The 26,397-nt window shown below is 37.9% G+C and overlaps 2 protein-coding genes across 2 annotated transcripts; both read right to left on the bottom strand.

Annotated features, from left to right (window-relative positions):
• Window positions 1-5,001: 5,001 nt before the first annotated feature.
• Window positions 5,002-10,324, bottom strand: LOC143849108 (Carbohydrate-binding X8 domain superfamily protein). Its single transcript, XM_077358155.1, has 3 exons — window positions 10,117-10,324; window positions 8,678-8,932; window positions 5,002-5,251 (listed from the first exon to the last, which is right to left on the bottom strand). The coding sequence occupies exons 1-3, from the start codon at window positions 10,181-10,183 to the stop codon at window positions 5,217-5,219; spliced, it is 357 nt and encodes a 118-aa protein (XP_077214270.1). The 5' UTR covers window positions 10,184-10,324; the 3' UTR covers window positions 5,002-5,216.
• A 2,000-nt stretch (window positions 10,325-12,324) lies between these two features.
• LOC143848207 (heat shock protein 90-6, mitochondrial-like) lies at window positions 12,325-25,839 on the bottom strand. The gene is made up of 20 exons (XM_077357093.1): window positions 25,589-25,839; window positions 21,510-21,710; window positions 19,054-19,127; window positions 18,056-18,181; window positions 17,864-17,957; window positions 17,671-17,754; window positions 17,263-17,406; window positions 17,050-17,163; window positions 16,878-16,940; window positions 16,677-16,751; window positions 16,458-16,562; window positions 16,220-16,360; window positions 16,009-16,101; window positions 15,819-15,896; window positions 15,411-15,665; window positions 14,770-14,872; window positions 14,517-14,691; window positions 14,325-14,430; window positions 14,140-14,229; window positions 12,325-12,675 (listed from the first exon to the last, which is right to left on the bottom strand). The coding sequence occupies exons 1-20, from the start codon at window positions 25,685-25,687 to the stop codon at window positions 12,511-12,513; spliced, it is 2,385 nt and encodes a 794-aa protein (XP_077213208.1). The 5' UTR covers window positions 25,688-25,839; the 3' UTR covers window positions 12,325-12,510.
• Window positions 25,840-26,397: the final 558 nt, after the last annotated feature.

Raw genomic sequence — 26,397 nt, 5'->3', positions numbered from 1 at the left:
TGATCCACTTGAGTTCCCAACTCTGTCTTAATGCAGCAACTGAAGCTGATTTCTGAGTCTTAATTGCCAACCAGGTCAGTCTATTTCCAAACTTCTCATCATCATTCTTTCCTTTTTTATCCGATCCCAATCTTAGTTTGCCATGATTCCATTCCTTCAATTTCTTCTTTATGTATCGAAGCTTATCACCTATTACCACATCTTCAAGACCCCAAAGGCCATCTCATTCTACCAACCTTCCAGAGTCTCCTCCATCTTGGATTCCTTCATGTCAATTCGAATTGAAATGGAGTGTGGCCCAGGACTCTAGTCTCGGATCTAGAAGGAGAGGACAATCGTCCGAGATAGAATGGGGTAGCGCTGCTTGGCTCACCTTAAGGAGGTCTATTAAACTTCGACTAATGGTAAATCGGTCTATCCTGTTTCTACTTGAATTCCTTGAACAATTGAAGTGAGCCCCACTCAGATGTAAGTCAACCAACTCATTTCTACCAATGAAATCAGCGAAAGCTAGCATTTTCTGTGTGTTCCCCCCGTAGGAACCACGGATGTGTCCACTGGCTTCTAACAACGTTTAGCTCCTCCCAAAGTCTACATCTTTCTGCTTTCTGAATAGGTCCATAAACCCTGGTAAAGATTCATTGATGAGGAAAAACTTCCAATCCAATATTCAACAGCCGAGTCCCAAGCCCGCAAAACCCCCCCTGCTGCGCCAACTGCATCTATGGTGATGAAGTTCCAACTTCTAGTGCCACCCAACCCTCTTATCACTTCTCGATTCATGGACTCCATCTTGGTCTCTAGAATGCGTATCACATGTTAAAGTAAAAAAGATAAATAACGCCTTTCTCCTAGAGCTTAAGCTTTTGGAGAAGTTGGTAAGTTAACATGGTATCAGAGTCAAAGGTCTCAAGTTCAAATCTCCCGGATAGCAAAAATTCACATGCAATGGTCGGCCCAAAGTGGGACCATATGTGCCACGTGTTTGCCAAGTGAGCCACACGTGCAAGGGAGTGTTAAAGTATAAAAGATAAATAACACCTTTCTCAAGAGCTTAAGCTTTTGGAGAAGTTGGTAAGTTAACATCACATATGGTTTGTGTTTCTGCACTAGCTGTTTGACCTGGGCTTACTTTTCTAAGGAGCCCAACCTGTAAGTGTTCATCATGAAAGGAACACGGGCAAAGGATCTTTGGCGGTCCAACTTTAAGAAAATCACAGTTAATCATATGGATTGAAATTGAAATAGTAAAAGAACATACCGGAAGCCATGTATATTGTCTTATTGTCTCTTGAAATGGTTCCACTCCGGTATATCTCCTTGTTCCACAACAGACAGCAATGGGGACTGTTTTCCTCTTCTCTTAGACGTGGATTCACAGAGAATGAAAAAGATTAGTTGTGTACAAGCAGGGACCGGAGGCTTCTCTTATGGACGTTTGAGGGAAGGGATGTAACTCCTTATCACGTTGACCCTTCTCTCAAACGTCTCTTTGTTTACACCTGTCCCAAATATACCCTTTCACAATAAAATGATACATCTTATTCTTTAAACACTTAACTAACTAAAATGATCTCGGCCGTTGATCTTGCTTAGGCCACATCCACCGTTAGGATTAAATCCTAACACAACCCTCTCACATTCCATGAGAAAATTTTCATTTTTGAACTTCGTGATAAGAACACTCCCCCGAGAACTATATGTGCCCATCCTTCCTCTTCCCCCGCCTCTTGTTTTACTGGCAGCAGATCCTTCCTAATTTATCAAAGACTGAAGTCGAATTTTTTTCCTTGATTGTTCTTCTCTCGGCATTTGGCCTAGGGGCTTGAGCATGGCCCCAAATTCATCCCCCTCTCTTCTATCTACTGAAACAAGCTTCTTAAATTATCCTGTAGCCCATGGAAGTCCAAGCCCAGCACCTCACCGGTCTCAACTTTCTGACACACACACACCCCGGTTGAGAATTCCCCTTGTGGGATTCCTTTAATTTCAAGATCTTCCTGAGACTTCCCTATCTCTTTTTCCTTCTACTATTACTTCGATCAAGCCCCCTTCTCATCGGCCAAATCCCTTCTAAAATATTTCATAATGTTGCTTTTATCTGATTAAATTTGATCTCATAATGGTTTTTGCACAAGCAAAGCAAAAAAAATTAACCACCGCCTCAAGGACCGTCTGAAGACGTAATTGTTGAAGGGGATTCGTTTAATGTTATCCGGTGGCTGAGGGGTGGGGTGGCTCCACCTTGGAGGTTTTTGGATCTTTTTATGTTAGAAGGTCTGCTAACGAGAAGGCGGTTGCGTTGGCTAGAAGAGGGGTGGTATGCAACTCGATGAATTGGTCCGATCAATTTCCTATTTGATGTCCTATTCATTGTGTAATTAGTTTTTTATTTTTTGTTCTGTAACTTTGGGTATTCCCTTTCGGGTGTCCCTTCTATTTCTTTTATAAAATTTGCTATTTCAAAAAAAATAAAATAAAAAAAATTAACCGCATATTTATAGCACAAGCAAAGCAAAGATAGCAATACCATAAACTTGTATTCCATAAGAATGCAAAACAGCTCATGTGATAGTATTGTAGTTCTGTAGGAATAATATAATATTCAAGAGAAAGAACAGTAGTTTTTTATGGCACGATACGTTGCATGTTGATGACAAACTTAGGCATAATAGAGAACATCCATACATACAGTAAGACCACAACCTCCTTTTATAAAAAGTATTTTTTTTAGCTTAGTTGAATATGGATCAACAACTTATAATGTTAACATGGATACATGGAGTAATACCAGAATCACATCATCTACTTGCTTTAGACTAGTATATGTAGTGCTACTAGCCTACATTCGAGATTGGACGGTTCAGTCTAGAGAGTTGCCGTGTTTTTTTTCCAATATGTAGTCTAAAGATTGTAGTTTGTCAAATGTCTTCTTCATTCACCACTTGAAAACAATTAATTGCCACATTAGCATATTTGCAAATACTGACTCCAAACCAAGGTTTTAAATTTTTCGGGTTTCAGTCGAGAATGAAACCGAAATCGGGTATACCCGAAACACTACAAAATTTCAATCGAAATTTAAGGATTCTCGAAATATTTGAGTGAAATCCAAATCCCCTGATTTGGTACTGGTGTCAACATTAAGAGGCTGTTTGGGAAATATATTTAGAATTTTGTAATCTAACATTAGTTTATTGGATTTGAAAATCTAAAATATTTGAGTGAACTCCAAATCCACTGCAGTTTTTCCTTGCCTTGAACATCAGATTCAGATTTGGGAGGCCAAATCCAAATCCACACGCGAAAATCCAAGGGTCTTAAAAATGTTTGAATTACAAAACATAAAGGTAGGACTTTTTTAGAATTATGGAAAGGAGAGGGGGCTAATTATAATTTTAAAGTTTAAGGGTATATTGTTACAATATAAAGAGCATGTTTGATTGTAGGATAATTCTAACTTAAGACTTTCACTTAGAAAATGAGGACAACCGAAATCTAGTGGGCCATAGTGGGTCTTCCATTCGATATTTCGATTGATCCGAACCGTTCATTCCGTGGCCCTTGCTTTGGATCTCCTTGACCCAAAAATCAATGTGAACAACCCTTGCATTGACATGTTAAAAGACAAAAAAGTAAATGTTAAATGGATGCTAGGATTGGATATTGGTACAATTTTTAAGCCATAGGAAATCCAAAGTAAGGGATATCAAGTGGACGGTTCAGATCGATCAACACTGGAACCCACTACTAGAATCACGGTTCAATATTATTACCATCATGTGGATCCCAACAGATCAACATCAACAGAGACACAGTAATGTACGGTGGAAGATAAAGACCAAGGTAATACATTTCATTTTACGGAAATGATATCAGCACAACCATGTTTTAATAATTTCACAAACTCAGCCTGTCTTTTCTTTTTTAATTAATTGACTCGTGAATCGTGAGAGCTTTTTGGGAACTGTAATAACATCTGACAGCTCTTTAGATAATACAAGACAAGATAAATAAGTGTGATCATCAAACATGGTTGGCTGATATCATTTCCCTTTCATTTTGTTGAAAAGAAAAGAAACAAAGAGCCGTCTTTCTTCTCTCTGTTTTCCCTCTCATTCTGAACAGAACAGAGGAAAAAAAGGTGAATACTACCCATTTCAGAAAAACCCATTTCTTAAATCTATCCAATTTAAGAAGAAATAGAAATTCAACTGGGAGAGCTCATGGATTATAGTATAGTTAGTGCAAGTCTAATAACCCATTATTCAGAAAGTTTTTGAAGGTTTGGACACTTGTGAATGATTGGAAGGCCATGGATGTTTTGGGGCGTAATGATGTGAAATACATAGGGTAAGAACATGCTGGATTGGTGGGAGTTATTCATGACTGAAGTTGGGGTTTTAGTGAGCATGAGGCTGAGTAATGTGGGAGGTTGTGGTCAGTTATGTGACTAGTCGAAAGCAGGAACACACTGGTTTTGTGGGTGTCATCAATGAGTGGACTGGGATTTCACTACTAATAATGTCTGCTTTAGCAGGGTGAATCAGACATGGATAGTAGTGAAGTGCCCTTGAGTCACTTGTATTCGAACCTCCTGATTGTTGCTGTTAATAAAGAAGCCTTTGCCAATGCCCAAATTATTTTGAAAAATGCCTAAAAGAAGGTGACTTGTAGGCTCTTTCCTAGGAGTGTTCGGAATAGACCGAAATTTGATAACCGAAATAATTTCAAATTTCGATTACTGAAATCTAGCCAAAATTTCTAAAAACCGAACCGATTAAAAAATCGATTATTCAGTCGAATAACCGAATAATGGGAGAAAAAGAGAAAAAAAGCAAAATCTCGGTTTGGATCGGAAGGCTGATTTTTTGAGCAAACTATTCGGTTAACCAAAAGCCCCAAAACTCATTTCCCAGGGAATGAATTTTTCAAGATAAATTTTCCCTGCGTGAAAACAGGGAAAATTTATCGAAACAAGGAAAATAACCCAACAATAGATAGAAGCAAAACCCATCTTGTTTCTCAATCTGACCATGAGCTCATTTTCAGATGGCCAAAATATCACTACCTGTTTGAAGTGCTTTGATGTAATGATACCAACTTACAACAGGGATGCAGATTTTAAGCAAAAATCAAAATGAGAAGGCGAATTTTGAAGTCCAATTCAAACAAAAGACCTACTCCACTCTGTATCTTCATCCTTCTTATCAGTATCAGGCTCGAAATTCAAACCGGCATGAGTCATGACCTGAAAGCAGAGAAAAAGAAGAGGGTTTGGTATCCATGCACATCTAGAATAGCTATAATATACACACATGGTATCCATCCACATCTAGAATAGCTATAATATACACACTAGCATAGCATGGGTGTAAATTGGTGGGCCCCATAACATGGATGCAAAATGGTGGGCCTCATCATTACATGGGTTTGGGTGGAGATAGTGGGGACGCACCCATAAAAACATGAGGTTTAAAATAGCGAGCCCCACCCCATAAAAAAATGAGGTGCAAATGGTGAGCCCTCCCTATAATGGTTTGGGACTTTGGGTGGAGATGGTGGCCCTTAGACCTGGCAAAAGCAACCCGTGCCCGCAGGTCGACCCGACCCACCCGCAAATTTGCGGGCACGGGTCTGAGTTTTAGTGACGCGTCAAAACTAACCCGCGAGTGACCCAACCCGCAAAATCACTGGTCCGGTCGGGTCAACCCGCGGGCACTCGCAAGTCACTTGGCTTTTTAAAGGGTGGTGATTTTGTTATACTAATCTAGTTAGATTTTGTCATGCTAATCTATTTTTTAAGGGTTTGATGCCTAAATAGGTTATGGCTGGCACCATAGAATATAAATAGGTTGTGGCTAGCAACATAGGTTGATCCCAACCCTCCGATTTGAATGTTAGAGGGTTGATCACTTGATCCTAACCCTCTATAGATCGGAGGGTTAGGATCAACCTATTGAAATGATTTTTGGGGCACAACCTATTTAGGCTGTGGGCCATCTAATGGACGGTTTGGATCATCCCACGGTGCCGGCCATACCCCCCCTCATCAAAATCCAGTGATAATATTTTCCAAAATAAACTACTGTTTGAATTTGCGGGTGACCCGCAGGTTGACACGGCCCACCCGCTGGCCGCGCGGGTCACTAAAATTCTGACCCGCAAAAATGCGGGTCATCTCCTGACCCGACCCTTGTGACCGGCACCCGCATCACCCGCGGGTTGACCCGGCCCGACCCTCCCGTTTGCTAGGTCTAGTGGCCCTAGCCCCATCAAAACATGATGTATTAAATGGTGGGACCCACCCTGTCAACATATTTAGCTTAAAATGGTGGGCCCCACCACATCGACGTGGGGCCCACTCATGTTATGCATGAGGTGTAAAAAATTCTGTGGAAAAAAAATCCAAGGTCTAAGGACGTTTACAATTTTCTTAAAAAAGAGGAAAAAATATTTTGGAAAACAATTTCTATGGATTAAAATTCAAATGAAAAAATTCATGAAAAAAATAAGAATGACAATAGGAAAATTCATAATTAGTATACATTAAAGATGAGGAATGCTAAACTCACAAGCGCCCATGCAAAAAAAGGGGTAAAAGGGCGCCCCATGGGTCAATATCCATTTATGAGAATTATAACAGTAATATTCTGTGCCATCATAAATAGATATTGACCAATGGGGGTGCCCTTGCGGTGCCCTTTTAACCTTTTTTTTGCAAGGGGTATAAAGGGACCATATTTTGAATAATGGGACTAACTCACCTCGTTTACATGCTTTAAAAGACAAACATAATTCCCATATCAATATCTACTATCTACTATAATAAGCCGGGAAGAAAAGAGAGAGTTTTTTCGATTTTTTTGAAAAATCCGTGAGAATTACACCTCACATTTTTTTACTTTTTTGATGAAAAGAGAGTTTTTTCGATTTTTTTGAAAAATCCGCGAGAATTACACCTCACATTTTTTTACTTTTTTGATGAAAAGAGATTACACCTCACATTTTTTTACTTTTTTGATGAAAAGAGAGAGTTTTTTCGATTTTTTTGAAAAATCCGTGAGAATTACACCTCACATTTTTTTACTTTTTTGAACAAATGCCCCCATTCAACTCATATAATTGCAATCCTACCCCCCCCTTTATGCTTTTAACAAAGGCACCCATTAGAGCCGTATAATTTCGATCTTACCCCCTCCTTTATGATTTTTTAATTAAAAAACTATAGGGTGATCTTGACCATCCGATTTAAGATAAGAGGAATTATGGAAACATATATAGATTGGAGGGCTAGGATCGGCCTATGGAAATGATTTTTGGGGCACAACCTATTTATGTTGTGTTCCATCACATGGACGGTTTGGATCAACCTATCACGTGGTCCGTACCGTTCTTTGTCGGCCCGTGCATCGCACGGGTTTTTTACTAGTACTATATAAGAGAAGTAAAAGTGAGAACCATGGTTTGCAATGACATCCTATCCCGGCTTTACTATCCACAAACCAAACACCTCATTATTTTATTTTTTGGGGAAAATTACATTTACACCCCCTCTAGTTTCTGACACATCCACTTATACCCCTATAGTTTAAAACGTGACAACTCCACCCCCTGTAGTTTCAATTTGTATAAGGTAGGCCCCCTCAGTTGACGGTTTGTCCACAGATTGAAGGGTTAGGATGATCCGATGGAGCTGATTTTTGGACACACCCTATCTATATCAGGACCCATCAAATGAACGCTTTGGATCATCCAAACAATGTGGGCGGGCCCATACCCGAATCCAAACACTATAAAAAACATAGTGGGCCCACATTGTTTGGATGGTCCAAAGCTTTCATCTGACATAGATAGGGTGTGCCTAAGAAATCAGCTCCATCGGATCATCCTAACCCTTCAATCACTGGACGAACCATCAACCGAGGGGGTCTACCTTACACAAATTGAAGCCACATGGGGTGTAGTTGTCACGTTTTAAAGTAGATGGGTAGAAGTGGTTGTGTCAGAAACTAGAGGGGGTGTAAATGTAATTTTCCTTATTTTTTATATGTGGGGTCAGCCTTGGATGTAATTCTCCTCTAAATGCCCACATCAAAGGCGAAGGCTATAAGTAAAAGCCTTTGGAATACAGACTCCTTGGGACTTACTCCATTTAGGTAAAAAGAAGGAGCTTCAAACATGGCCAACTCAATCACACATGGGTTACAATTTCTAAAGCATATGCCTTTCCCTTTCTTAGTTACAACTTACAACCATGTGATGCATGTGACAATACTACTTCCAACACACGCAAAGTTACTACGCTTGCTCTGAGAGCGAAATTTGGATTTTTTGTGAATAAAGTGTCATTTAAATTAATGATAGTTTTTAAAAAGCTACTGATAATCTGATATTTGCACTACCATGTTTTGATAATGAGATTTTTGGGACTTGTAATAATTTTGTGCTATTATTAAAACATGGCAGTGCGAAAATCAGTAGCCATTTTAAAATTTTGCAATAATTTTTGGTCTTTGTTTTTTAATCAAAACGTCACAAAAAAACACAATATTTTGGTAGTGTCAGATATATTGTGACTATGATCATGCATGAATGCACAAGTTTATGTGTGAACACTATATTGTAAAGAAAATTCAAGATGTAGAGGGAGAAGTGGAGAGAAGAATTGTCTTACTTGGGTCTAAGTCTGTGACCATGGCAGCAGCACTGAAATAGCAAGATCCTCCCACATTCTTAAATTTCTGCCAGTAGCTATTGAAGGCATAAGAAGCATGGTCCTTAAGCGTGTTGGGAAAATAGCAGGGTTGGTTCTTCTGGATCTTTCTACAATCAGCACCCCCTCGCCCACAAGCCCAATCTAGAGCTTTCTGAAGAACCTCATCAGGTGTCTGTTCGTCGGCTACGCACCATTGCGGCCCGAGTTGGGCATCTACAATCAAGAAAGATTAAGAATAAGTAAAATACAAATGATAAGATTAATGGGTTCCTCTTAGTTCATTTGATGGGCCATCTAAATCTATCATAATTAGAGAATTTATGATCTTAAATCTGAAAACACAAGACAAATCAATAAGAAAAATAGCACAATCAACAGAAAGATCAATAAAAAAGAATAGATCCATTCTACAATCAAGAAAGATAAGAATAAGTACAAAACAAGTGCAACGATTAATGGGTTTCTCTTATTTCAGTTGATGGGCCATCTAAATATATTATAATTAGAGAATTTCTGGTCTTAAATTTGAAAACCCAGGACAAATCATTAAGTAAACTGGCACAATCAACAGAAAGATCAATAAAAATAACAGATCGATCAATGGATTTTTTTTTTCGGTTTTTCCGATTTTCCAATATGAATATCAGTGTTGGATGACATGAACTTTGTAATCTTTAAAACAAAATTTAAAAGATTAATGGGTTTCTCTTATTTCATTTGATGGACAATCTACATCTAACATAATTAGAGAATTTCCGTTCTTAAATATGATAACCGAAGACAAATCAGTAGGAAAATGACACAGTATACAAAAAGATAAATAAAAAGAACAGATCAATGGATCTTTTTAGGCATTTCGGATTTCTAAATATGAATTTCAGTGTTAGATGACATGAACTTGTAATCTATAAAAAAGAATCTGTCTATGTTCATCAGCAATGTACCATTACTCTACAACAAAAGTCAAAAGAAGGAAAAGAAAGGCTTCTTTATTTCACTAATTTTTTTACTGTTTATAGATTCTGAATTAATTAGTTTTGAAATCCACATTTCTTGAAATACAAAGTCTTTGATCTAAACATGATATATAGCTCAGCTATTCATTGATCATTACAGTCTCCCAGACTTAGAATTCACATATTCTTGATTTTCCATTAAAGAGTTTCTTGATTTTCAATTGAAGAGTTTCTTGATTTAAACATGAAATCCAAGAACTTAATAGAAAAACAAATGGGTTATTTTACATAATTGAATTCATAAGCTCTAAATCTTGAAATTCTTTATTTCCTCCCCTTTTTTTTCTGTTCTTGTTCTAAACATGCATCTTCTTCTGATCTAAAGAATGGCAATAAGAAAAAAAATGAATGAAAAAACTAAATGAATGTTGTTTGGTTTACCAGATTTTTGTAGAATCATCATGCAAAATAGTAGTGCAAGCAGAATCCTCAGCAGAACAGACGCCATTTTTCCTTCTTAAGCTTATTGCAATCTCTCTGTCACTGTATACAACTGAAATGAGAATCAAAGAAATGATGGGCTTCTTTAAGATATAAAAGCGATATCCTTTGATTTTCCAACAAATTTTAGAATCTTCTTTTGCTTTTAATGCCCGAAGTTATTTATAGCATATTGAAAAAGTAGAATGCTAAATGGCTGTGGCTGTTGGTCTCTTTCCTAAGAGACAATTTTTGGGCCTGTGTGTGCCACGTGAACGTGATCGGATCCACTGATCTGAGATCCAACGGCAAGAAAAGCCAATTGCCGTAAACCCGACAGTGATTGAATGATCCTAGCCCTTTAATCCATCATGCAAGCTTTAGTGTTCTGGCTAGCAAAGATGAACTACATCTGGAACGTCCATTGATGCATGAAACTGGGATCATGTGGGTTGCTTTATGGCGGATTACGAGATCAACGGTCCTGATTACACATGCATGTCCCCTTGTGGGACCCACAAATCGATCAATGGTGATTTTCTACTAGGTCAGATTCTATAAAAAATTATTATTAATCAATGGGCCCCATTATATGGTCCAACATTGCATCAAAGTTACCATCCTCGCCAAGAAAACCCTAAAAAAGTAAATATTCTCTTTGCATTTCTTTTCCCCCAATACATATTCTCTTCTCTTTTGAGGAAAAAGTTATAACCATGGTCTTAAATTTCGACCGAAATCAGAAATTTCGGTGGAGACCGACACTGAAATCGCTATTACCCGAAATGGTATTTTATTTTGGTCGAAATTTCTGAATTTCATTTTTCCCAGAAATTTCACCTAAAAAGCCTGTATTTTTTAAATTATTTTAATATTTTACTGAAATTTCGGCCGAAATTTTATATCAAATAAAATACTCTTTTTCTTGTTTCGCCGGATTTCAGCCGAAACTTTGGTCGAAATTTCGTTTCTGGTGGGGTCCAAAACCGGTATCGAAACTGAAATTTAAAACTTTGGTTATAACCTTCAATGGGCCATATCCCTGTAACTCTGTAAGTCAATATCTCAAGTCTCCATTCAGTTAAACTACTTGCCTCAGCAAAGACGTGGAAAATGACTCTTCCGGTCAAAACAGGTTTTCAGTTGCCTTCTTTTCTTTTTTGCCACGTCAACTCCCCCGGGTTTCCTGCCCAAAGAATGCAACCGAACTGGGCGGAAAGGAAAATAGAACTCCTATGATGAGAGGAAAGAAGAAAACCACAAAGTAAATGATATCTGCATTCCTTTGTTTTGATAACGGCACTCCTTATTGTTGTTAAATGCTATTCAATCTAACAAAAATAGCTGTTGTAACAGCCTTTTTAACAACTACCTAGAAAAATTGAACTGAAAGATTGCGATTACCATTTCTTATTATTTTCGTAATTTTTTCTTCAAACGATCCTTGAAAACTTTAGATTTTTAGCATCTGGGGAGACTGCCAGGACAAGAATTAAATTAGAAGAAAAACACAGGGCAGTGATAAATTCACCCCCTTCTATCACAATATTCACCCCCCTATTTTTTTTTCAAAATGGACTGTACGATGATCCAAACCGTCCATTTGATGGGCCACAATGTAAATAGGTTGTGCCCCAAAAATCATTTCCATAGGATGATCCTAGCCTCCGATCCATAGAGAAACTCCATATAATCAAACCTTTATAGATCGGACAGCTAGTATCATCCTATGAAAATGATTTTTGGGACACAACTTATTTACATTGTGGCCCATCAAATGGACGGTTTGGATCATCCTATGGTGTGGGCTGTACAGTCCATTTTGAAAAATAGGGGGTGAATATTGTAATAGAAGATTAAAAGGGGGTGAATTTATCACTTCCCAATACATATCTAAAATCTCATTTTTATAACCAAAAAATAAATAAAAATAGAGAGAGAGAGAGAGAGAGAGAGAGAGAGAGAGACCAACCCCATTCAATTTTTACTTAAGAGGGACATTCAATTTATGATAATATCCCTTTGCTTTAACCATAATCAGGTCATTTCCCTCTAAATTGCAAAAAGAAAAAAAAACATTTGAAAAACTTTCCATCAGAATTTTGTTTTTTCTTGCAATCCAAACAGGGCCTTAAAGTGACATGATAGAAATCAAACAAAACTCAAATGTTGCTTAAATGAAGATGCTCATAGCATATATTAAAATAATTGAATTATATAAACTACTAAAGTCTCACCGCAGGTCTAGAGATAACTTCAAACGTTTCCTCCAGAAAAGCTCACATAATAACTACTTTCGAGTAAACAAAGAATATGAGAGGGAGATACAGAAGCAACATCCCTCAGTTCCACTTCTCATTTCTGACCTCCAGCTTCAGCTGGTTCCACCACCTCTGCTTCCATTGTTTCTGGGCTTCGGATTCTTCCCGGCTGGTTTACAGGGGTGGCTGTCCATTTTCCGACAAGAGCAATGCCCATCATCTCATATATCTTCCCACCAAGTTCAGAGGGATTCTCAGGCTGCAACCACACATGTAATCAAACAATAAGTCAGGGCAGTAAAATGAAAAAGGCTACAGTTATCAGTACAATTTCTACGTTCTATCATTGGTATTTCAGTATCTCAGTGATGGGCAAAGAAATTACAGTATATCAGAAGTGTAGTTGAGAAGAATAAAACCTCCCTGTTGATACAAAACAAGGCAAGAACTAGCCAATGTGAAACAACCAGTTACTCCAAAAGCTTAAGCTGTTGTAGATGGCGTTATTTATCTTTTATACTTTAACACTCCCCCTCACGCGTGGCCCCACTTTTGGGGTTGGCCTACATGTGGCACATGTGGCCCCTCTTTTGGGGTTTGGCCATTGCATGTGGATTTTTACTATCAAGGAGGTTTGAACTCAGGACCTTTTGCTCTGATATCATGTGAAACAACCATTTACTCCAAAAGCTTAAGCTGTTGGAGATGGCGTTATTTAATCTTTTAAACTTTAACATAACAAATGGTTAGATTAAACCAAAAGAGCAAGTTGGGGAAGGACAATAAGGGGTGTTTTGATCAAAATTCAGTACAATGTATTTTTTTTTTATCATTTTGCTGAGCAAATTGGTCAAGATTCGAGATATTTTCTTAGATGAAAATAGAGAGGTCAGTCTTCGCCTTATTAGGCTGTGTTTTGCAATGCCAAAAAAAGAAGTGCTTTATATACTTTTCCTGTTTTACCTCTCCAACGGGTAGTAGAAGCGGGGGAATTACATATGGCAATCACAAGTCGCATGATCATGTTAGCAAAAGATGTGGAATTAGAGCGCTGCGGAGTAGCTTCATTGATTCTGTTCCACCCGCTTTGACGATTTAATAAAAGAAATCATGCTTTTAAAGTTTGTAATAAGGAATAGATTATATACTTTATAATCTCAACACAAGCATTTGGTAAAATCATGTATACAAACTGTATGTCAAAATTTAGTGTATAAATCCATCTCAGTCATCCAATCAAGGCATATGCCCTCAATGAAGAGGGTACAATTGAATGGACATCCTGGATCAACACATAGGCCAAATATCTCATTGGTCCAGATAGCAGCAGTCTAATCAAAGTTTTGCTAATCATCCAATGGCAGACTACTAATCAGACATTTAGGAAAATATGACTACAATTTTTTAGGCTAGGGCCCATCCAAGATACTGCCTATCAATTAGATGATCTAGATTCATGGACATGTGCAGCAAGAGGACATAGAATGACTCCACTTTCATACTCTCCCAATCTACAAAATCAATGGGGACATTGTTGATTTACAAAGACAAGGGGGACTCTGCGACTGAATAAAATTGAGGCGTGCAATCAAAGAGAAATTAAACCCTAACAAGTTCACTAACAAAAGGGAGGACATTTCAAAAAAAAAAAACAAACCAAAAAAAAAAAGAAGTTTACTAACAAACCAAAGAACCAAAATCAGTGAAGATGGAGAATACTCACAGTGAATCCACTAGAGACGAGTGCTGTGTCATACAAGAGATCAATAGCCTTCTGTGCATCAGGATTATCGGGGCATACCTTGCTTGCAACCTACAGCACGAAGGGCAATCAAAGAAAAGGCATCAGTTAAGAGAAGAGAAATCAATTTGCATGAAAAATTAATGGGGAGTGAGATTCTTTCTTACATTCAAGTCCTTAATGATTGGATGCTCTGGATTGATCTCAAAAACTCTCCTCCCACGCATGAACTCCAAGCTAGAAGTGTCTCCAAGTGTCTGTGCCTTCATCAACCTACAAGAAAGTTCCAAATATGCATAAGCAAACATGATAAATCTCCACACCATTCAAATGGTAAATTGGCGCTAGCTGGGTTTTACCTCTCCATGTTGGCAGACCAGCCAAATCTCCCAGAGACAAGAACACAAGGTGAGGTGCTCAGACGGTTAGAGATTTGTACACTTGCAACCTTTTCACCCAACCGTTTCTTGATCCAATCACAAGTTTGGCCAAATTCCTGCTTCAATTCCTTCTCCTTCTCCTCATTTTTATCACCTGCCAAAATATTTCGAGTAAAGACCAGACCCTACTAAAATTTAAACCAAAAAGGGAAGACCAAAAGACAAAACCAACCCAAGTCCAAGTCTTCCTTGCTGATATCGACGAAGTTCTTCTCCTTGTAGGTCTTGAGGTTTTGAATGGCAACCTCATCTATTGGATCAACTAAGAAAAGCACCTACACACCAGCGTCCAGGCAAGGTCTATTACAACGAAGCAAATTAACTGTACAAGATGATTGCTAAAGCAGATTAATTTGATTAAATATCAGAATTACCATGAAAAGCCTACATATGTTTTTTTTTCATAAATTAAGCATTCCAAACAAAATCAGATAAGTATAGATTTACACTCTGGCACCCCGTTTCTTAAAAATTAAATAAGAGAGATGATATTCGTAGTCCCTCGTTTCAATATTGGCAATCCTCTTCTTTTTTAAAACTTCTCTGACAGGCTGTTGATAGCAAGTTGATAGCTTGCTGGGTAATTTAACAGCCAACATGATAAAATCTACGCCACAAATATCAAACTAGGGAGTGAATACCAGCTCCCTTTTTTCCACCTCAAGTTCCTACTTTCTTAGGTCCAACAGCTTTCAGAGAGACCAGTTTGTCCAGCTCTACACTTAAATTGGATGATAGCCATTTTCAGTAAAGTGAAATAAAATAAAAATTGACAAAAAACAAAAAGCACACTCTAGGTAAAGATAAGCATACTTCAAAGTCCTTCTCGAGAAGCCTCTCCAAGAAAGGAGTGTTCTTTGCACTTTTCAAGTTGTCGGATGCAATGTAGTAGATATCTTTCTGCTCAGGCTTCATGCTCTCAACATACTCATCTAAGCTAATGAGCTCCTCCTCACTATGGGAAGAGAAGAACCGAAGTAATGGGGCAATCCGCTTGTGGTTTTGGTGATCTTCAATGCAGCCCAATTTCAAGTTTTTCCCAAAATTTTCATAGAATTTCTCATAGTCCTGCAGTGGAAAAAAAGAAGAAAAAGAAAAAGGAAACAGATCAAAACAAAAGTAAAATATACAGAAATTGTGAGCTGCACATTTCTAACAGATTTAGGTGCCTGCTGGTTCTGTTCCAAACAGTAATCCATAAAAATAAGAGCAGAAACTTACATCTCTATTCTCACTCATAGATATGCCCAAGATCATATCGAATGCCTTGCGGACCAGTCTCTTTCTCATGATTCGTACCTGAACAAGCAACAAATAAGTGCAGTCGGACCTATGAGATTGTTCAAAACGGTGGCATAAAAATTAAATGTAGAAAATGAAATCTTTTAAGGTCAACAGGAGGTTCACTTACGATGCGACTTTCTTGAAGAATCTCACGTGAGACATTGAGTGGAAGGTCGTTTGAATCTACTACACCTTTCACAAAACTCAGGTACCGTGGGAACTAATCAACCAAGCACATAAAATTCATTGAACTTGCATTCAGATGTAGTCTATGTGCCTTCGCAAAATGCATTGAAGTTATTAGATTCAAAATCATAAAAACACGAGTTCTTACTCACCAGCTCTCCATCAAAATCATCTGAAATGAAGACGCGTTTAACATAAAGTCTTATGTTCTTCGTCTTTGGATTAATTACATCTTCTCTTCCCGTGGGAGCTGTGGCCGGCACAAAAAGTATGGACCTGAATTCTACCTCACCCTGAAGCAGACAAACCTCAATAAGCTCGGAATGAGAATCAAATGACAGATAACTAAACATGCCTACATATCAAACTATATAATCAAGTATAACTTACCTCCGTAGTGAAGTGCGAAGATGCCAAAGGATCCAAATACTCATTGAAAGTCTTCTTGTAGAATTCATTGTACTCCTCAGTAGTGACTTCTTTAGGGTTGCGAAGCTGCACATAATGCACATTGATGCAGAAACTACTATTTGTTCATGAAGAACTGAAATTTAAATTTTTAAGTATAATGGTTCGAGTAATTTAATGAAACAAAATTCCAAGGCTCACCCATATAGGTTTGGTTTCATTAGAAAGCTCCCAGTCCCAATACCTCTCGACCACAGTCTTAGTTTTCTTCTTCTTCTGTAATAAGACCGAACAAATATCCAACATAAGAAAAATTATCCTCACATTAGCACATATTACTAAAAATCCTCACTATATGACTTGTACACACACCAAACATATGAAGAATTCCTAGCAAGTTACCTCAGTTTTGGTATCGTCCTCCCCATCTTTTTTGGCTTCAGATGGATCCTCATCAACCTCAACCTGATTGATATCATTCCCAAAAATTAGCAGTAGCACAAGTTGCCAAATCATCTCAAGTACAGATTTGCAATGGTGGGTGTAAAGGTACCAATTTACAAGTAGATCTTACCTCCTTAGTAAATCCCTTTTCTTGCCAGGTGTATATCGGGAAAGACACAAACTGAGAGTAATTTTTCACAAGATTCTGAATCCTCTCCGGATGTGCAAAACCCTTGTCATCACGCTGAGTTCACAGAAAAGAAAACCACAGATGTTACTGTCAGCATAGAAGTTTAGGAAGATGTCATCAGTCAATATGAAGGCAAGAAGATCAGTAACAAACCTTAAGATATAGTGTAAGGCGAGTTCCTCTTGGAATTAGTTTTTCTGGGTCCGTCTCCTCTCGAATTGTATAGGAGCTAGCATTTGCCTCTCCTTCCCATACATACTGCTTATCAGATTTTGGGCTCTTGGTCGAAACAACAACCTGCCAATAACAAGAATCTCATATAAGTAAGCGGCTATGATAATAGCATCTACATCAAAGAAACAAAGACAGCCGTTGATGAGCCCGACAAGATCAATAAAAGGCTATGATAATAGAATATAGATCAAAGAAGCAAAGATAAGTTTGAGTTATGAGCATGAAAAGACCTCCCCTTTGATTCTGTGGGGACTTAATATCAACACATAAATAAGAATATAGAATATGCTAGAGAGCTGTATAGTTTAATTTGGGTTCGTGAGATACCCTGTCAGAAACGAGGAATGATGAATAAAAACCAACACCAAATTGACCAATTAAATTGTTGTCAGAACCAGAATCCTTGCTATCCTGTAGATGAAGATTAGGTTATTGAAGTACACATGGAAGTACATAAAGCATCAATCACAGAAAAAAAAAGAGTAAAAACTGAAAGCCTGTCATTGGATGCGCAACATACTTTCAATGCCTTCAAGAACTTTGCCGTTCCACTTTGTGCAATAGTTCCAAGACATTCAACAAGTTCTTGTCTGGTCATACCAATGCCTGAATCACTGCGCATGGAACAAAAAATAATTCATTATATATGGCTTTCACAAATCTTGGAAGGGAAAACTGAACTTCGATAGATGGTGTGATTCATGAAGCTTACGTAATAGTGATGACTCCATTGTCTTTGTCTGTCTGGATGCGAATATCAAGGTCACAAGCTTCCTTCATAAGTTCAGGGTCCGTAACACTCAGAAACCTCAGCTTATCCAAAGCATCACTAGCATTGCTGCAGAAAAACAATTCTATCAATAAATTTTTTTTAATAGTTCTTTAAGGTCCCCAACACCAGAGTTCCACTCTGAATAGAACTGACAATCCTACTATGGCATTGCCATTACTAATAGCAGGAGGATCAAGTTTTGCAATATAATCCTACCCATGATCCATGTTATTATTATTTTTAAAAGCAAAAAGGATCCCATACTGCATTAAAGCTCAGTCTCAGACACGGTAATTTGGGATTCCTGATTGCTAAGGAATTTACAGTAGAACACCGGATACTCCTTAAATCATGACTGCAATTCACATCTGGGTTCAAAAGGATTACATTTTTCCATTCCATGGTTATTGGAACGCAATGTTCCATCACAAATAGTAACATTTGCTCTTTTTAAAAATTGTGTAGCTAGAAATATCGATTTTTTAATATGCCATGTCTAAGTTGGGATGCTGAGTGGCATCCACAAAGTACGACATATCAAAGTAGCCTCCTATAGCATAGTGACAGACAATAAAGGTTTTTGAGGTGTATCTCCTTGTTGTGAAAGATCATTCATGCGGCATGAGACACATTATATGCACACTTCTTTACAGCTCACAGTGATAGAAGTAGGATGCAAGAGGGCATGTGCCCGTGTCAACCACAAAAGTGCTGCATTTTATGACCTCATAAATGCACCCCCAAGTTTGCATTCAAGGCCAGTGGGCATGGTCAAAGATTAACAGTGTAGTTTCATAAGATTAGTAAGCCATTGCTGCGAAGCTCAAGCCCTCATAGAAAAAGGTAAACTTTTGACAAATATCCTTAAGTGATACCATTTACATAGTTGAAATGCAAAACAAATGGTCAAGGCAAATGAGCTGTGAGTGAAAATTTACCTAACCAGTTCCCGAAGGAACACTTCTTTGTTGCTATACAAGCTATGAACTATGAGGTCCATGAGGCGACTAACCTGCCAAACCAAACACAACCAGATAATGTATTTCAGACGAACATTGTCAACTTATTAATATCGATTACAAAAGATAGAGGCATGCTTCTAGAAGGATCTCATTTGTGGTTGTTTTTGGTGTTCCATACGTACCTACTACCTTTTACATCTAAAAATGCCTAAATTTCTCAAGACCGACCCAGAAACTTACACATGCAAGAAAGAACATATTAAGCAAAATGAGAGCTTCCACATGCAAGAAAGAACATATTAAGCAAAATGAGAAAAAAAAATACAAGATAAGGGGAAGATGAAGGAACACCGTCATGCGAGAATATTAAGGCAGGATAGTTTCTACTCAAGGAGATCGTTGTGCCCTTTGCCTCCCATAGGAAGATAACTCAAAGCCTAGATTTTGTTTTAAGCTTTAACTGCTTTCAACATGTTCAAGCACTAAACAAGCAAATCTCGTTTTTTATTTTGATTCGTGATGAAGAGGTTACTTATGTTTGTCATGAGATTTAAAAATTTATTTTCTAGGTTCCTAAAAGAATCTTTCACTTAAGTTCTAGCAGAACACCGAAGTGCAACAATAACGAATAAAGACGAAAATAGATAATTTTACTTGGTGTGGGGAGAAAATAAGGGTTTTATGGTCCTGGTCCAATACAGTTTTGTGCTCGACCTTTTTTTTTTAATGATTGCTCAGTCATTAAATAATTCGGACATTTTTTTTTATTTGCTTTTTGTCTCTTTGGCAGTAGAAGCTAATGCAAAAATAAACTACATACCCTTAGAAGCTGGAACCTTCTCTCGGGGTGCCGCTCCCACGTCGGAACCTCGATTCGGCGCTCCTTAGGAAGGAGCTTCTAGGGAGCACGACCCCACAGAGACGGGAATCGCTTTCTATTACTCTATAAGTCCCACCACCACCAACTTCCTTACATCAAACTCCTCCAACTCTTCAAAGTACTTCATTGGAGCAGGCACAAAAGCTTGTGCATCTTCAGAAGGCACGAGGAACGAGCGCACACAAATGAAGATGGTGTAAAGATGGTTAGAAATTAGCTTTTAGATGCATCGTTAATGAGATCGAGGAGATCCTGGTCATGATCAAGGGTCCCACAACCTCCTTTGTTTTAATGGCGAAATTTTAATAATGAGAATAATGAATCCCAATGACTGAGGCGTTTGAATACAGAAACAGCTAAGCACAACCGTCAATAGTGAGGTGGATGGTCTAGCCCGTAACAAGGTTGGGAGGGTTGTATTTGTGGTGCTTGACTATCTACCCCATTAACAAGACCTTGTATTTCCTTCTTTATTTGTTTATTGTCCTTGACCAGACAGTGCCTTGTTTTTTGTTTTTTGAATAAATTACACAATTTAAAAAAAAAATTATGGAGGGCAACTGTGGTGTGTTGCATAATTAGGGGTGCAACTTGGTTCGGATTGGTTTGAGCTTTTGCTGAAAAATGAATTGGAACCAACCTGAACCCGATCCGATTTTATGGTAAAAGCTCAAGCAAAATTCCCAAAAATCAACCCGAGTTGCACCCCTATGCATAATAGAGGATATCGTCTCCCTTGAGTTCCTTCTCCTTCATCAATTATGATGACATCCTCAGCATGTAAACAAATGCCATCATCACTTCTTATACCAAAATGTATGATGTTGATTAAAGCTCCTATAGATGTATTTTCCTTTAGCGGCTCGTAAGAAGTAGCACCGGAGGCTGTAAAATAACACCTTACAATGTTTCAAAACCAAATGCAAACTAAAACACATCCAAAACAAATCCAAGTCGAATTGACATGGCGTAACCAGTTACTCAATTGACATGGTAATAACTCAAGAGTCAAGAAGTTTTGTTTTAATTGGTAAGGTAGAATGTGGACTTGAAAAAACAACTTGACCAAGGTAAAATGGAGTAGACTCGGGGAGAAGATGATTGACGCAAGGACTATTGAAACAGTGATCTCACATATGGTTCTATTTAATTTTTTGTCCTTTTTTGGCCTTCTCAATGTGTTACAATTGCGTTTGATGTGATTTGACAACCTTTAATTTGGCTTGATCTTCTTGTAAACAATATTAATCTATTAACATTACCATTCTTGGTCTCTTATCATTTCGTGTATGTTGGAGGGTTTCAATTAAAAAAACACTTTAAGTCATTCTTCCATTCTCCAATTCTCCAACTAGTGTAACAAAACCAAGTGGAGTCATTAGTATCTGTGGGGATATAGATGCATCCTAAACATGTCTAAGAACTCTTTTACATAAACTCTCCAACCCACTAAATACATGCAAGGATGGAAGTTGAAAGGAGTTATATGCAAAACTAAAGTGTGCACAGGCATTCAAAAAAAAAGTGACACAAATGTTTCCATTTATATTACCTCAGCTTGGTATTCATATTTCTCAGCAGGCGGATCTGACGAATCAGAGGCCACTGCAGTTGACTCATAACGGTTTCCAAAAAGAAGGCCACATCTGATATTCAAGTGTGGTGTAGAGCCAGAGGCATTCCGTTTTGCTGCAGTGAGTGCCGAATACCATCTACTTTGGAACTGGGGAAGGGTGAAATCGTCCTCCACGGCCTGTAAAATGCAAGCATGACAGGTACAACAAAAATTAGAAGCACCACACAAACCCATGCAAAAAAGACGTTCAGAAACTCTGAAAATCAAGATACCAACTTTCAGTTACCAAGTTCAAGTTGGGGAGACAATAAATCATGCAAACTTTTAAAATCTATGCTTTGGACTCTTTACATAGATTATGGCCCAACAAAGTTGGTTCTGCCAAGATCTGAGTCCATCGGCATAAATTAGAAAATTCTGTGAAATTAGTCATAGAAGTGTAGGCTAAACTTGTTTCATGTTTAGAGCTATTCAACCGGTCAGACTGTGACAGAAGGATAAACCCATTAACTCTTACATAATCACTATAAATTAGTGGGTACTTAAAAATCAGAAAAAACATAAAAGAACAAGTAACTTCTGTCATTACAATTATTTCCGCACGAGCAAATGGTCAATAGTACTTAGGAATGTCTACTTAGACCAGAAGCCACCAAGGTAGAGTTAAATGGACTTGGTCAACTAACCTACCAAAAAAATTGACTTGGTCAACAAACTGATTGAGACTGACTTTTTTATTGCTCCAGGCAAGTTAAAAAGGTTTTGATTGACCAGTTAAGGACAAATCTGGGTCGACTTGGGAGATTCAGTGAATGAAATGGGAAGCTTTTAAACATTGGTCAATATGCATCGTCTCTTTGAACACTAAGTAATAAAAGCAACAGAATATCCAAATCACACAAAAAAGAGTGGCACAACCGTTCATATAGCTTTTACACATTGGTCAATATATATCATCTCTCTAACCGCTAGAATGTCCAAATCACACAAAAAAGACGAGTGTGACCATACAATATGATGCAATAGAGAACAATTTGTAATTAAGTAGAAAAAATCAACACCCAAATGGCCAAATTTTTCCCATGGAGGCAAATAACATAGCAAATATTCTCCAAGATAGTATCAAATGCAAAAAAATAGCAGCTGGGTATCAAGGGTAATTCAGTAGAAAGAAAGTCGAAGACAATTAAAATATACACAAGAATCGTCATGGGCTCAAGAAAAATTGTACACTTCAAGAAGGAAAACCAACGGTACCTCAAAAAATAGAGAAGCAATGGAAGACACATGTTAAGCGTGGATAGCTATTTCAGAATATTATTTTTTTTGAAAGATGACTTTAATAATATCCAAAAAACCAGCTTGGGGACAAGATATCCCCAACGTACATGATCTAATCTATTACATTCCCAATGTCCACCCTATCGGGGGCAATAAAATCATCAGAGGTCCAGTAAAACCCCGCCTTTAGCTAATTGGTCTGCCATTTCATTTGTTGATCTTCTCATGTGCTCGATCGTGGGATTGATCAAATGGTCAAGGTCCTTGATCTCCATAATGAATGGTCAGATACGCCAAGGTCTTTTTGAATTCATGTTTGCCCAAGAGATCGTCCTTTTGAACGGTCGGATATGCCAAGCTATTTCAGAAAATAAATAAATAAACAATGCAACAGCCCATGTGAAAAATACTTAACACTAGGATACATGTTATAGTAAAATGATTGTAAATAATGGGTAGGCTCAGTAAGACCACCCGATCGAGGAAGAATCGAACCGAACTTTAGGTTTATTTATCTCTATGGGTGTAGGAGGAAATACACCCGCCGTGGTTTCCCTTACATATATCTACAATTCCATCCACCATTAATAAATAAATAAATAAATAAATAAATAAATATATATATATATATATATATATATATATATATATATATATAGGAATCATAAACTGAAGGGCTCTCTTGCAAAAACCAGGCCTCAAGGGCACCCACATTGGATCCACATCACCCAATGTCACTATGACTCATTTAACTGTGCATTGTTCTCCACCTTTTTAAATGAAGTCAGGTGACGTGGATCTAATGGGGTGCCCTTGCGGCTAGGTTTTGGCAAGGGCACCCTTTAGTTTAGCATCTCTCTCTCTCTCTCTCTCTCTCTCTCTATATATATATATATATATATATATATATATATATATATATATATATGTGTGTGTGTGTGTGTGTGTGTGAGAGAGAGAGAGAGAGAGAGAGAGAGAGAGAGAGAGAGAGTTTGCACATTTCTGCATATAATCAGGGTGGCACCCTTGATATTTGATCCAACGACAGCCTAATTTTTCAGAGACAGTAGTTGGATCAAATAACAAGGGTAGCACCTATGTAGTACCCCCATTACGTGCAGCAATGTGCGAACACCATATAAGTTCCTTCTCACACATGTGCGCGCCCATATGAATATAAATGAAGTAAATGGCATTGAACAGAGCAAAAAATAAGTATACAACAAATTAAAAAGAGGAGGAAATCTGTATATGAAATGTGGTTTTAGTTTTCATATGATCCAAAATGCATCACACCAATATAAATAGTTTTTTGGATGGACGATACACAAACCCGTGAGTGAATCATCCGATACCCATATCGCATTCAGTTTGCCGACCATCTCGGTCTTGGTTCCTTGTCTTCTTTCAGTATTTTTAATAAAATTCTTTTTACCAGTCAAAAAGAAGAAGAAGAAAACATATCTCACTTAGTACCACCAAGTTCATATTGGATGATACATATCTTTTCTTTGAAGCTAGAAGCTATGCTGTGGAAAACTCAGAATTTTAAACCACACTGTAAACCACACATCAAAACTCAGTGCATAAACCATCCTCACGTCGATCGAAGAAAGTGGAATTTCAATCAGATAACAAGAAATAGTGAAAATTTAAAAATGACATAATGCGGCAAAAAAAAAAACAGCCAATAAGGCGGGAAACAAGAGAGAGAAAACCCGCTCCGTTTGGTTGCCGGGATTTTTTTGGTTCTTGGGATTTCTGTGGAACAAAAAACTCCCGGTAAAATAAAATTCCCATGTTTGGTTGACCGGACCAAGGTTTAAAATTTCGGTTTCGGTACCGGTTTGGGACCCTGAAATTTCGACCGAAATTTCGGTCGAAATCTGGTACAAAAATTGAAACCAATATTTTATTCAATATTAAATTTCAGCCGAAATTTTGGTCGGTGAGATATTAATTAATTTAAGAAAAAAAAAACAGATTTTTTGGGTCAAATTTTGGAAAAAACAGAAATTTTGACCAAATTCCGAAATTTCGGCCAAAATAAAATACCGTTTCGGATTTTATTGATTTCAGTGTCGGTCTCCACTGAAATCCGAAATTTAAAACCATGGACTGGACTATGGTGGGATTATTTTTGGGAAGAAAAAAAATCTTCTGCAAGCTTATTTTTGGTTCCTGGGAGTATGAGTATTTATTTTTTTACAAGGGTAGGGTTTCGTGCGGGGTTATTTTGGTTCCTGTGATTATTTTGGGCCCAGCAACCAAACGTAGGTTTCCTGCAGGAATTCCACAAAAGTCCCAAGAACCAAAAAAATTCCGGCAACCAAAGTAGAAACTAAATAAAACTGATGAAAGATCCATAAGCTAGATGCTACACTATGGAAAAATCGGAATTTTAATCCTCAATGTAAACCATACATCAAAACTCAGCGCATAAACCATCCCCACATTGACCGAAAAAAGTAGAATTTCGGTCAGACTGCGAAAAAACGGTGCAAAATAAAAACGACATGAGACAGCAAACAAACAGCCATTTCTTTCAGATATCGAAAAAATGGAAGGGGAGAAATTAAACCACAAGTGAAAATGAAATTTCCAATCTGAAATCAGTAGAAACTAAATAAAACTATAGAAGAAAGTTCCATAACATTAGAAAATGAAATGCACAAAATTTACACACTAATCTATTGAACGTGCCAAAATTTTAGCAAAATTTTAGAAGAAATGATAAGAAAAAGATAATTTTTTTAGGGTTTTGGGAGGTTTACCGAGTCATGGGAAGTGGAAATTGAAGGAGCTAAGTTCCGGTAACGAACGCCACCGGTGCGCAGGATAGCAGAGACGGAACGGCTCGAGAGCCTGTGCATATTTGGATTGAGGGGCTAGGGTTAGGGTTTTGGTAGGGTTTTAGAAGCTTGGATTGTGGACGCTTCTGGAGAGTGATAAAATGGGATGGGTAGCGTTTTGGAGTGAGGAGCAAGCTAGGGTTGTAGTAGGGTTTTAGAAATAGGCCTGTGGAAGTTTCTGGAAAAATGAATACATGGGAAGGGGACTGATATCCGCACTAGAGCATTTTGATAATGACACTACACTTTATTTTAAACCTTTTTTATTTAGTTTTATGGGATTTGCTAGGGACTATCGCAGAAGGCATTTTGAGAACCGGCTGTTGCATGAGAGAGCAGCCACATAGGCCAACTTCTCAACAGACTTTGTCTTATTCATTTATTCATCTGAGGTGGCTGCTTTCCCATGCATCAGCGGGTCCGCAAAATGTCTTCTGAGATTGGTCCCTAGCAAATCCCTAGTTTTATACAACGGTGTAAGATGATCCAAACCGTCCATTTGTTGGGCCACAGCATAAGTAGGTTGTGCCCTGAAAATCATTTTCGTAGGATTATCCTAACAATCCGATCTATAGAGCGATGTGGCCCAACAAATGGACGGTTTGGATCATCCTACGGAGTGGGCCATACTGTACTTTTTTTGAAAAATACCGACCTATACGGCCCTACATTATATAAAATCCTACTGTGCACCATGCTAAAGATGTTGTCAGTATCTAGAGGATTGATAA

The sequence above is a fragment of the Tasmannia lanceolata genome, unplaced genomic scaffold (assembly GCF_043159265.1).
Source record: "Tasmannia lanceolata isolate RefF3 unplaced genomic scaffold, GAP_Taslan_0.1 ptg000016l, whole genome shotgun sequence".
Taxonomy (NCBI): Eukaryota; Viridiplantae; Streptophyta; class Magnoliopsida; order Canellales; family Winteraceae; genus Tasmannia; species Tasmannia lanceolata.
The sequence above is the reverse complement of the archived record's forward strand: the minus strand, read 5'-3'. Positions and strand labels throughout refer to the sequence as shown.

What these genes read in the sequence shown, in the direction of transcription:
- LOC143849108 (XM_077358155.1), bottom strand. Translation starts at nt 10,183, where the DNA reads ATGGCGTCTGTTCTGCTGAGGATTCTGCTTGCACTACTATTTTGCATG. An exon ending in GATGATTCTACAAAAATCTG is followed by an intron (nt 8,933 to 10,116) that starts GTAAACCAAACA and finishes TCTTGATTGTAG; the next exon opens with ATGCCCAACTCGGGCCGCAA. An exon ending in GGTCACAGACTTAGACCCAA is followed by an intron (nt 5,252 to 8,677) that starts GTAAGACAATTC and finishes CTCTGCTTTCAG; the next exon opens with GTCATGACTCATGCCGGTTT.
- LOC143848207 (XM_077357093.1), bottom strand. Translation starts at nt 25,687, where the DNA reads ATGCACAGGCTCTCGAGCCGTTCCGTCTCTGCTATCCTGCGCACCGGT. An exon ending in TTTCCACTTCCCATGACTCG is followed by an intron (nt 21,711 to 25,588) that starts GTAAACCTCCCA and finishes TGCATTTTACAG; the next exon opens with GCCGTGGAGGACGATTTCAC. An exon ending in CATTCCTCGTTTCTGACAGG is followed by an intron (nt 17,407 to 17,670) that starts GTATCTCACGAA and finishes TGTTATTGGCAG; the next exon opens with GTTGTTGTTTCGACCAAGAG.